General features: G+C 30.5%; 2 protein-coding genes across 3 annotated transcripts; both read left to right on the top strand.

The window, feature by feature from the left end:
• The first annotated feature begins 2,421 nt into the window (after positions 1-2,421).
• LOC121116775 (glycine receptor subunit alpha-2) lies at positions 2,422-6,707 on the top strand. Of its 2 annotated transcripts, none has more exons than XM_040711059.2 (4): positions 2,422-3,061; positions 4,483-5,525; positions 5,630-5,836; positions 5,926-6,707. In XM_040711059.2, the coding sequence occupies exons 2-4, from the start codon at positions 4,642-4,644 to the stop codon at positions 6,164-6,166; spliced, it is 1,332 nt and encodes a 443-aa protein (XP_040566993.1). In that variant the 5' UTR covers positions 2,422-3,061; positions 4,483-4,641; the 3' UTR covers positions 6,167-6,707. The 2 variants fall into 2 exon arrangements, with proteins under 2 accessions (XP_040566993.1, XP_040566994.1); XM_040711060.2 differs by having other exon boundaries at positions 2,422-4,414; positions 5,926-6,364.
• Positions 6,708-9,283: 2,576 nt separating this feature from the next.
• On the top strand, positions 9,284-12,042 carry LOC121116776 (glycine receptor subunit alphaZ1). Its single transcript, XM_040711062.2, has 3 exons — positions 9,284-10,667; positions 10,745-10,951; positions 11,010-12,042. The coding sequence occupies exons 1-3, from the start codon at positions 9,748-9,750 to the stop codon at positions 11,248-11,250; spliced, it is 1,368 nt and encodes a 455-aa protein (XP_040566996.1). The 5' UTR covers positions 9,284-9,747; the 3' UTR covers positions 11,251-12,042.
• Positions 12,043-12,663: the final 621 nt, after the last annotated feature.

Below are 12,663 nucleotides of genomic sequence, written 5' to 3'. Positions count from 1 at the left end.
AGGCAGAATTATACAGAATTATTCCTTTCGCACAGTAGTTCTCAACCTGTGGGTCTTTTGAGGGGAATATTATACTATATAATCCGGTAAAAAATATATTGAGACACTTCATACTTTGCCACTAAATGTAACAGTTCCTTAAGTCACTCAACACAACGTATGAGCCAGTATTAAACATGTTTAACTTCTGCTTTGTTTTGATCGCGTCACGGGCAATTTTTTCAGCACTTACTGTTCAGTTCAACTCAAGTTATAACGGTCTCATACTAGAGGTGTATCGGGATAGAAAATATCGAGCTTCAAGCTAAGCCGGGCTACGAAGTATTGGGTTTTGGGCCAGCATGCAGGCCAAAATATGAGAATATATATGGAATAAAATATTCCAATATATGATCATTGCTCATGAGAGCTAAATAATATATTCAAAACATCAGAATGTAAAAACTAATTGATGAAGTCAAATATTAGAGAACAGGGGCATCTGCTGGATTATAATAGGGGAAGTAACAAGTTCCGAGTGTTTTTTGCTTTCTTTTGACGTATAATTAACATTGTTGATTTAGATCAAAAATGTACCATTTTGTTGGATTTTTTTGTCCTTTTTGAAGGTAATTTCATAATTCCGCAACTGAATAAGAAGTTTTATCGACATTTTCGATGGTTAGCCTACCAGAACGGGCCTCATCTTCGACATCAAAGTTACCAGAACAGAATCGTTAGAATCACCCTTTTGTTGTTATATTCGATACTGTAATGGGCCCATAAACAGTACCTTTTTTTTGGCCACCTGCTCCGTCTTTTCACCTTGGTTGTAGTGATACTAAAGAATGTATTGATTTCCCCCCTTTTTAGTTCCACTTAGAAACGCTGTAACACATAACTGGTTTCACCGAACACAAAACTGTAAATTAACTTTACGCTTACACTCATACATTTTAAGTTTTTTTATGCAATGTTTTAATCGTGAGGTATCGCGTAAAAAAGACATATAGCGAAAAACTATGAACTCTTTATTTATCCTAATCTCTTTCTATTTTTTTTTTTTTTTTTGGGGGGAGGTGGTTTGTTTTTTTGGATCCCCTGCATCATTAAGTCGACTTCTTTTTATAAAAGAAATCCATAAAAAAATTATTTAAAACCTAATTTATCATTCAATTTTTTTTCCCAAACGAAGAAATGTTATAGTACAAAATTTTCAATTTCTTCATTTTGGGCGTGTCAAATCAAAAATGAAGTAAAATGAGTTCTAAAGGAATTATTCTACATTATAAATAAATGTCGGGTGGAAAGTTCGGGCCAGTGGCTTTTCGGTCTTTGAAAGTGAGGGTTCGGATTCGGATCTAGAGCGAATTCACCTTTATGTCAGACCTAAACCCAACACTGGACTATTTACGTAGTAAAGAAAATGGGTATGTTATATATACATAAATGAGTTTCTTGTGATTTAAAAAGAATAATTCTCTAAATTACAGGTCTTAAAAAAAAGGAAAAATAAATAATTTATCCTGTCTTTATGGCAGTATAGCTTTATATATTTTTTTAAACTAACTACTCTGGAATAAAAGATTTTTTTTATTTTTATTTTTTAAATGTGAATGTATAACTTGAATAAATCCAAACTTTCTACATATTCCTTCTTTTTATTTTTTTATTATTATTATCTTATGATAATTTAGAAAGTAGTTTAAAAACTTTATTTTATTGATTGTGTTTCAAAATTTTCATATCATTCTGTTTAGTAGTACATTCTACAACATACTACGAGAAAGTGGATATGAGCTCAAATGAATGAGACTCAACATGTCGTTTATACTTGTTATTCCAATATATATTCTGAAGAGAGTTATAAATTACAGAATGTCTACATATTTTTATATATCCTCTTAAAATTTGTAAAAATACTGTTTTATAAAGTATTATTCCTGTATATATATATATATATTATGTATGCGATACGAGGATATGAACGTTATGTAGTTTTGAGAAGAGATTGAACTTGTAGTTTTTATTTATGTAATAATCATAATATTTTCATAGATTTCTCAAGTAAAAAAAAAAGCAAATAAACTTTTCTTTTTCTTAAAGAAAGCCTGAAAGGAAGAAGAATAATCTAAGGAGTTGAATATATATATTCCTCTTTCTTTTTTTTCTCTTTTTTCCTCCCCCTTCTTCTTCTTCTCTCTCTTTCTTCATGACTTCTAAAAAAGACAACTACTACTACTCTACCATGAGCAAGCTGCTGAAGAAACGAAAAAAAAAAGAAAAAGGAAGAAGAATTAAGGGGAAAAAAGCACGCCGTATAAAGGACAGGGCCATGAATTGCCAAGACCGTCAACAATATGCCTACCATTGAAAAAACGGGGGGAACATATACATATATAAAAAATATCCTTTTCTACCTTCAAAATAAGAGAGGACTTCAGTACTACTTAATAGAACAAACCCTTCAGAGGTCTCTCCAGCCTCGGTCATAGATATATCTATATTTGTCGTTGTTTTTGTTTATTTTTCTTCTTTATTTTATACATACCATTTGGAGATTTTTAGTTTATATTATTTGGATATACAGAAATCCACAGACTATTCAATGTAATCTACTAATCAAGTAATTTGAGCGAGTGTTGTTGCTTTGTGAATCACACATCCGAGTCCTTCTCTTTCTTTCTTTTATTTCCTCTGCGGCATCTCTTCAATAATAGTACTACTACAACATACATATACTTAATACGACTGCTTCTTAGTTGCTATTGAAGCAAATACGACAACACGAAATATTCATAGCACGGGTGAGGACATACTAGCATACCGGTCCGATTCTACAACACTCTGCGGTACTCTGGATTCAGAAGAGGATCCACGTTAAAGAGAGAATGATCAGAAAGAAAAAAAACAATTATTTGTCGTCAAAATGAGTTGTTTTTATTAGGGAAAAAGAAAATAACTAATTAAATTTCGTCATTGGCATCATCCTTCAGTTCATTATTATCCTCGTGTCCTACTCAACTCCTCCTCCCGGTGGCGACACAAACCTTAGAGTCAACTAATACTTCTACTTCTACGAGTACAAACACATACAGCTCATACTTTGTAAAGTGTGGTTCAGTGATTTGACAATTTTTCCTTTCATATTTTCTTTTTGACAAAAAAGTAAAGGAATTCTTTATTTTTTTACATACATACCTCCCCAATATAATTTGAAATATTAAAAGGAGCTAAGAGTCATAAAATAGGCTTATAACACAATCCAATCATAAGGACTCACGTCTTCTTCCTACCAGCTTACTAAATGAGAGAGAATGGCTTTTTGCACACAGTCTATCTTTTATATTTAAAAATGAGATAAAGGTCTATGTGTAATATTATTATTATATTTAAAGAACTTCTTTAAAACAAGCCTATCAAACAAATTTATTTGTGCATTTATACAAAATGGCCCACATCTGTCACACACTTATTTATTTATGGCCCTAAATATAATAATGGAAGTAGTAAGGAGGAAGCTGGTTCCTATAAAAAGGTCCAAATGAAAGAAGGGAGAATGAGTGAGGTAGATACAGGGGCATAGAGAGAGAGAGAGAGAAATGGGAATGGAAAGAAACACAAACTACAATTTTTGATCTTTCCTTTTCTTATTTCTTTTTATAATAATAAATTGTTAATAAATAAATAGTGACCGATTTCTTTTTCTATACATACAACATATATTGTAGTTTCTTATTACAATAAATGTTATATATACATATATATATTCTTAGTCCATTGCCTCTCTCTCAATTTCTCTGCTTCTTTGATGATGATAAGAAGAGTAGTTGATTCTTCTCTTCTTTTATATTATACTTATGGTTGGATTATTTTTAAAGTCCTTTTTACTCATGAGTAGGATGTTGATGATAGGGATTATTCATTAATCAATTTGGAGCATCAATTGATTCTTTCAACACCAACCCATCAAAGTGTCCATTTTGTCTAAATAAATAAATAGGCCGATAATGGTTTTTCCTTGCCTTTTCTGTACCTTTTCTACCTAAATATATAGCATACAATCATTTTCTCTTTCCTTCCCTCTTCTTGTTGTATATATGTTCTTCTTCTTCTTCTTATTATTATTGAAAAAAGCCTTTTGTCAATTGGATTTTTACAAATTTTTTCATGTATTTTTTCTGTCTTTCATCATGTTCTTTACCTCCTTTAAAGCTCTCTCTCTCCTCTTGTATTCTTTCTTCCTTGTCTCTTCCTATATATATATATATGTATACATACTAAAAAGAGAGTATATTATTAAGTGTATAAGCCTATAAAAAATGACATGAAAAAAATCTAAGCCATTCATTCAGAGAAAAAGCGGGAGGGCCTACTTTTTAGTTCTAGACAATGTTTTTGTTTTTACAACTCTGAGACACACTTTTCAAAATATGTAATTAAATATACATTAATAATAACTATTACATACGTAATTAGTAATCTCATGTTTTAATTCCATAGCAAACAATTCAGAAAACGAATGAAGGCCAGAGCAGAAAAGAAACGGAGAATGAATCTGATGAGCAGCACTTTCTTCCTGTACGATTTCTTCACGCTGTCGTCAATTACACAGATTAACTCCTGCTGATAAATAATACACACCTACATAATTCATTCAATATGTACATAATTCGACAAATTGCTCAAGGGATTGGAGGGCAAAGCCCTTGGCAATCCTCTGCCCTACGAACCATACTGCCTCGAGGACTCATGACAAATGAAAGTATTCTCTATGTATTTTTTTTGTTAATAATTTCCGCAGCAGTAGAGACTCGAGGAAGTGGATTTCGATGTGGAACTGGAAATCATTTAGCTTGCACTCCTCGAAACTACTCCAAGTTTGATCTTCCCGTTAAAAAGGGAGTGAATCACATCACTGTTTCCATAGATATTGCAGAAGTATTAAGAATAAATGATAAGGACTACAGTATTACTTTCTCGGGCTATTTTAATGTTAAATGGCAAGAAAGTCGAATTGAACTGAGTCCAGACTTTGGAGAAGAAGTAGCTGGCCCAGGTGTCAACACCACGAATAATCCGAACATTGTTGTTCCCATGAGTACTGAATTTGTCAAGGATGTTTGGATGCCGGATATATTTATTTATAGCTTAAAGACATATAAAGTGATGGATGTTCTCAATAAACTTGCAGGACTCTGGATTGGTGCAGACAAAACCATACTTTACTCTCAAGCAACTCACATTACCTTCATTTGCCCAATGAGATTTGATAAATTCCCTCTAGATACTCAAGTGTGTAAATTTCAAGTTGGTTCTTGCTCCTACGATGATACAAAAATGCGATTCATGACAGAGAATGCAGGCTACCAGAGCCCCAAGACTGCCAACTCGATTGCTCTGGATTACGATATTCAAATCAAAATGTTATCTAAAGAGGATCAAGTATTCCTTGGTGGTGGCCTAGGGAACTTTTCCTTGGCTGGATTCGAACTGGTGCTTCATAGATATGTTTCTACATATATCATTACTTATTATTTACCTAGGTGAGATAATAATTAATTAATTATTCATCTTGCTTTCTGTACGAAAGTTAGTAGACCTACCTTACCTAACTATTGTTCATATTTTCTCCCTGTTATTCATGCAGCGGATTATTCGTTATTGTGAGCTGGATCAGTTTTTTGATACCAATGGATGTAATCCCTGGAAGAATGGCTCTTTTGGTCACTCTTTTTCTTGTCTTGGTGAATATTTTCAATACAGTAACCACGAATACTCCTAAAGCTGAGGGTCTCACTGCTATTGAGGCCTGGATGCTTGCCTGCATTCTCTTCGTATTTGGAGCCTTAATAGAGTAAGTCCTCATTATTTATAATACTTTAGAAAGAGAAAGCTGTCTTTAATTTAATCCATGTCCTTTTTATCTGTCCTTTTTCTTTCCAGATATGCCGCCATACTTTTTAAAAAGCAACGCCATGTCTCGGCTCAACATAAATTGAATATCCGGGTTGTCTGTAAAGACAATCTCAAGTATGAAGTGCATGAACAACGTCCTCCTCCGACTCGTGTGAGTTTACAGCAACTTGCAGAAGAATATTGGAGAATCGATAAATTCTTCCTCATTTCTTTCCCTATACTCTTCTTTATCTTCAACATCATTTATTGGTTGGCTTTTATCATGTAATGCAGTCATTACACAACCAAACCACTCATAGTTACTCACACTCTTGTCAAAGAAAGAAAAAAGATGGACACATAAGGACAAAAAAAAATCATCTTCATTATTGTTGTACACTTTTTGTTGTTTTTGTATAAAAAAAAAGTATCTGTGAAAAAAAAATCAAACAAACAAATCAAAAAAAACCAAAAACCAAAAAAAAAACCAAACATAACTGTTTTTTTTTTATTTTAATTAATTTATTTCAAAAAGTATATCTGATGTATCATTCGTTATTAAACTAACTAATCATTAGCAAATGTTGCCATGAAAGAAGTCAATTTTTTCTAATTATCTTTGCTAAAGAAACTTTATGACCGGCATATGACATTTATGGTAGGTCATAATATATTAAATATTCTAAATCATAAGCGCTTATATCAAAGATACTTTAGTGTGCTGATAAATGTAATTGTATTTGTTGTTAATTGTTATTTATTAAATATAATTTTTTTTTCATGAAAGGATGTAAAAGGAACACACACAGAAACATTGGTGTAAAAAAAAACTGGCTAATAACCAATCATTTGAGACTACTTGGAGAGAGACATTCATTCATATTTTATATCTTTTTAGGCCAATAACTTTTTTTCATTCAATTCAAATTGGTGAACCCATACGCCACCTACTACTAACTTAAATAATAATAAACTACTTAATTAATTATTATATATAAATAATTTTTTTTACTCAGAATGTTAAGCTTTAAAAAACTAAATAAAAAATTATACAAATACCAATAAGTTACAAACCATTAGGAGCAAACTACTTATTTTTTTTTTTTTTTTTTTTGATAAATCAGAGCCTCCATAGACGATGATGAATCCCTATAACTACCTAAATACGACTAATAACAACAGCAAGGTTCCAATCCATGGTGCAAATAAATCTTTTTTTTTTGTTTTCTTGAAAAGCAAGTTGAGACTTCTCTTAAATTATTTTTTTAAATATTATTTGTTTGTTTCTTTCTAATTAATTTCATCATCATTTCATTTGACACCCACTATAGTAAATATTTCCCCATTCTTGAATAAGAGCTGGCCCTTATTCATTCCAACCCAAAGTAGAGAAACCATTAATAGTTAATTATCCATAACTAAGTAATTAAGTATACCTCACTATTTTTTTGGTTATATTGTTTGCTTTAAGTTTTTTTAACCATCATTTATTGTTATTTTCAGGGGCGTCCGCAGGATAATATATATATCTCTGTTTTGGGAGAAAGGACTTGTTTTTTGGAATTTTTTTGAAAAAAAAATTCCAAAAATTAAACTCTCTCGAAAAACAATTCAAAAGTCTATTATGCTCTTCACAAAAAATTAAATTTCAAATAATAAATTTTGTTAGAAAAATTTCAAAAATCTATAGCAATTCCCAGAAAATTAAATTTATTAGAAAAAAAAAAAAATATTTTTAATTATTAATTCAAAAAAACAAAACAAATTTTATAGTTATTTACATAAAACAAAACTTTTTGGACAGAAATTTCCAAAATTAAAGTTAAAATATTACAATTTTTTGGAAATTTTTTTTGAAGATCTACAGCTTTTCACAAAAAAATTCAATTTCAAATATAACATTTTTCCGAAAAAAGTTCCTAAAATCCATAGCTATTGACAAAAAATTAGATTTTAGGAAATAAATTTCTAGTATCAATCAAAAATTTCCTAATTTTTTTTGGGGAGGGGGCTACATCCTTTCCATCCCAACAACACCCTTGGACGCTTCTGATTTTTTATCTCCTTAATTAATTAAATATTATTATTATTATTTATCAACTTGTTAAAGCAAAAAAAAAAAAAATCAAATCAAAATCTTATTAGTAATATCGAGAAAAAAAAGATGTGAAAATTTATGTCCATACTAATAATATATAAATATAGCTAATTTGGCTATGCATGATGTATAGAAACAAAATACTCGGTCTATTGTTTTATTTACTACACACTTCCTAAGATGATGCCTTTTTTCATAAAAAATATATATATTTAAAAGGAAGGCTATGAGTTTCCATAGATTGGTTTTCATTATATCAATGTAAGGTTAAGGGTACAAGTACATATTTTTCAAAAAAAAACACACATTTTTTTGTTATATCCGTGGATTTTTGAATTGTTTTCGAAAAAATATTATTATTTCAAATTAAAACTTTAAAATTTTTTGTTAATAAATGTGGATTTTGAATTTTTTTATAAATAGCCTAGGATTTTTGATATTTTTTTTTCAAAAATAAAATTTTTTGTGGATGGTTGTGGATTTTTATTTAAAAAAATATGTGGATTTTGTTTTTTTTCCATCAAAATTTAATTTTTCATAAACAACCAGTGGAAAAATTTAATATTTGATTTTTTTTCCAAAAATTAAAATTTTTGTGGATAGGTGTGGATTGAAAAAAAAATATATATTTCAAATTAATTTTTGGAATGTTTTCCCCAAAATTTTATTATTAAAAATTTAATTTTTGGAATTTTTTCCAAATAATTTAAAATTTAATTTTTGAAATTTGTTTCCATAATTATTTTGAGAATAACTGTAGATTTTAAATTTTTTTCCCAATAGTTGGATTTTTTATGAATAACCATGGTAAAAATTTAATATTTGAACTTTTTTTTCCAAAAATTATAACTTTTGTGGATAAGTGTGGATTTAAAAACAAAATTATATTTCAAATTAATTTTTGAAATTTTTTCCCCAAAAATTTTATATTAAAAGTTTAATTTCCAAAGAATTTCCATATCTATGCGAATAGCTATGGATTTTTGATTTATTTTTATACGTTTTTTTTCGATTTCTTTTCTAAAAAATTCCGACAACCAATCTCCTTTTTTGAGCTCCCTTCATAATTTTACAATACATCAGATATCTTCTTTATATAACATATATTATGCATATTTATGAAGGAGAAAGAGTTATTTTAAGAATTCCAGAATGAATCAAAATGAGGTCTTTGGTAGTATACACCTTTCTCCTTCCTATCTAGCCCACTGTTTTTAAAGCCATGAGTAAAAGTAGGAATGAAAACGACATGAAAGTGTACCTTCTAACCATTTCTCTCTCCCCCCTCTCTCTTGAAATAATAGGAGAGAGATTCATTTAATACTTATAGGGAGAGAGAGAGAGAGGCAAAACACTTTTCATGACTTCTCGTTCATGGATCAAAATCTTCTTCCCTTAGATTCTACACTCTTTCTTCTTCTTCTCCTCCTTCAATGCGTGGAACCATTATTGTTTTGCCAGGATAAATTCATGGGCTGTTTACTCTTCACTCTCTAAGTATGTAATTTAGTCTTCAGCCATTTGAACGAATAATCAACCTCTACATACTTCCATGAACATCAACAAAATATATTATCATATGTGATCTTCAATCATTACAAGTTACAAGTACCAATCACCATTCCAAATGAAGGATGTCCTGCGACGTCAAAACTACTCTTTTTATCAGAGTGTGAATCTTCCTTCTGTTTCATTGACTCTTCAGTGGTGCTTTTGTATTTTAGATTCATAGCATCATTCCCTGAGATTCATTCTGATATGCAACCATAACCATGTTGACTTTACAACAACAACAAAAAATAAAACAATTACTCAACTTTCCCCTGCTACATTGCCATAAGTGGATGATGGTATCCTTTAGGTGCGGAAATCCCAAGGCTCAAGCTCCTAAAAAGCGATCCAATTTAGAGCTTATACCTCTTTTCTTCCTTATCATTGTCGTGTCCTTACCAAAATTAGCAGAGTCGAATGGATTTCGCTGTGGAACTGGGAATCATTTAGCGTGTATACCTCGTAATTACTCAAAATTTGATCTTCCAATAAAGAAAGGAGTAAATCGAATCACGGTGTCCATCGATATTGCTGAAGTACTTCGAATAAATGATAAGGACTACAGTATTACTTTCTCAGGTTATTTTATTGCAAAATGGCAAGATAGACGCATACGATTAGGCCCAGATTTTGGTGAGGAACAAGCAGGATTGGGAATCAATATCACAGAGAATCCAAATATCGCAGTTCCTGTCAATACTGAATTTATTAAAGATATCTGGATGCCAGATATATTTATTTATAGTTTAAAGACATATAAAGTGATGGATGTTCTTAATAAGCTTGCTGGTCTCTGGGTTGGTGCAGACAAAACCATACTTTACTCTCAAGCAACTCACATTACCTTTATTTGCCCAATGAGATTCGATAAATTTCCATTAGACAAGCAAGTATGCAAATTTCAAGTTGGTTCTTGCTCCTACGATGACACCAAAATGCAATTTATGACTGAGAGTGCTGGTTATCAAAGTCATAAAACTGCCAATTCAATAGCTTTAGATTATGACATTGCAATAAAACTTCTTTCAAAGGAGGATCAAGTGTTTTTTGATGGAGGCCTAGGAAACTTTTCCTTGGCGGGATTCGAACTTGTGCTTCATAGATATGTTTCTACCTATATCATTACTTATTATTTACCAAGGTGAGTGACATTGTTTAATGATTCGTTCTTCCCTTGAAGGAGTGACGAAACAGAATAATATATTTTTTTCTTTAAAGTGGTCTTTTCGTTATTGTGAGTTGGATCAGCTTTTTGATTCCAATGGATGTTATCCCTGGTCGAATGGGACTTCTTGTTATGTTATTTCTTGTCTTAGTTAATATTTTTAATACAGTGACAACAAACACTCCCAAAGCGGAAGGTCTTACTGCTATTGAGGCCTGGATGTTGGCATGTATACTCTTTGTCTTTGGAGCACTTATTGAGTAAGGATATTCCTTGTCAACATATTAATTAAAACATGAAATATTATCACAACCCTAGGTATGCAGCTATACTCTTCAAAAAACAGCGCTACGTCTCTGCTCAAAATAAATTGAATATTCGCATTGTATGGAAAGACAATCTCAAGTATGAAGTATATGAACAACGTCCACCTCCGAGCACTCTTAGTCTTCAGCATCTTGCAGAAGAATATTGGAGAATTGATAAATTTTTCTTAATATCCTTTCCAATTTTATTTTTTATCTTTAATATCATTTATTGGCTCTCCTTTGTCATGTAGATTTTTGTTCCATTCTCATTGTCCTACGATTCTTTTTACCTGATACATCCTGGAGCACTTTTTGATTGATTCTTTCATGTTGAAAATGTTATGTAATGGATTCAACCTCTAGTATATTTATTGTAACCTCATCTGACCCTTTTTACTGCAATTGATCTTTTAGGTTGTGAATGCAGCATAACGCACAGACATACATATAGCCCATGTGAGGGAAATTATACATAAAATATTCCACCTTAGCAATCAAATTCATTCTGTATATTGGAAAACACTTTGGAAAATTACAGTTTTATTGGTTCAAAAAATACAAATACTCTATTTTGGTTCATTGAGCTTCCGTAATACCATAGCCACCCCTGTGTTCGTTTCCTTTCTTTCGAGAAATTAATTTATTACTCAGTCTTGTTTATAACATAATTATAATATTATCATCATTAATAGCCTGCCAAAAATTTGTTGTACATAGACTAATATAACAGTTCTCCCCCACCCCCCTTACATCGACTATTTTTGTCATACACAACCATAGAAGTCAATTTTAGTGTATTTTCATTCTATTTAAAATATGTAAATCAAGATTTGAGTACATCCTTATCCTCACTTATTCATGACAGTACACTATTACGACGAGATCCCTTTTAAGTCCTCCTACTTTTTCATAATTACTTCCTATAATTATCAAAAATTATATTATTATTTATATCTTGTTATAAATCTCAATACGCTTAAAAAATTTTTAATCTATTATATCTCATTCGTTTTTTGTATTCAATAAATATTCGAAATCAAAAATTGCATTATACATAGTTAATATTCCTTTGTGTAGAATATTTTTACTCACGTCATTAATTGGGGGATCAAAGTAGATATTTCGATTACATACAGAAAATGAACAAATTTTCAATCAATCTTGATGAAACTTCATCAAATGGCTTAAAGAATAAATTGTACAAAATTAAATAAGTTTATCTGTATTAATTTCATATTTCACTAAAAATATCTAAAAAAACCCGTAAAAAACAAACAAACTAAGGAATATATCCTCTTAATAACCACACACCCTTAATCATCCTCTTGATCATTACCGATTAAAAGGATGGCGGGTGGGATCCCAATTGTCTATCTACCCGCTAATCATATATGAAATTAATTCAAATAAACTTATTTAATTTCTTAGATTTGACGTCGCTTCGTAGATATGCAATTATTTCTCCAAAGTATAAATCACCATAATTAAAATATCTATTCTAAACAAACCAAAAAAACTTAAATTCTATATATTCTTCTAATACAAATATCCAAAAATAAACTAAATATCTTTATAAAGTATATTCGTAAACTGCACAAATACCAAACAAATTCTAAATAGTAATTATCATTGAAACGAACCAATTCACATCAATATATTTACCT

Source organism: Lepeophtheirus salmonis, chromosome 4 (genome assembly GCF_016086655.4).
Source record: "Lepeophtheirus salmonis chromosome 4, UVic_Lsal_1.4, whole genome shotgun sequence".
In the NCBI taxonomy this organism is placed as follows: domain Eukaryota; kingdom Metazoa; phylum Arthropoda; class Copepoda; order Siphonostomatoida; family Caligidae; genus Lepeophtheirus; species Lepeophtheirus salmonis.
Note: the sequence above shows the minus strand (reverse complement) of the source record. Positions and strands in the feature narration are given on the sequence as shown.

What these genes read in the sequence shown, in the direction of transcription:
- LOC121116775 (XM_040711059.2), top strand. Translation starts at nt 4,642, where the DNA reads ATGTACATAATTCGACAAATTGCTCAAGGGATTGGAGGGCAAAGCCCT. An exon ending in ATTACTTATTATTTACCTAG is followed by an intron (nt 5,526 to 5,629) that starts GTGAGATAATAA and finishes TTATTCATGCAG; the next exon opens with CGGATTATTCGTTATTGTGA. An exon ending in GTATTTGGAGCCTTAATAGA is followed by an intron (nt 5,837 to 5,925) that starts GTAAGTCCTCAT and finishes TTTTCTTTCCAG; the next exon opens with ATATGCCGCCATACTTTTTA.
- LOC121116776 (XM_040711062.2), top strand. Translation starts at nt 9,748, where the DNA reads ATGTTGACTTTACAACAACAACAAAAAATAAAACAATTACTCAACTTT. An exon ending in ATTACTTATTATTTACCAAG is followed by an intron (nt 10,668 to 10,744) that starts GTGAGTGACATT and finishes TTTTCTTTAAAG; the next exon opens with TGGTCTTTTCGTTATTGTGA. An exon ending in GTCTTTGGAGCACTTATTGA is followed by an intron (nt 10,952 to 11,009) that starts GTAAGGATATTC and finishes TCACAACCCTAG; the next exon opens with GTATGCAGCTATACTCTTCA.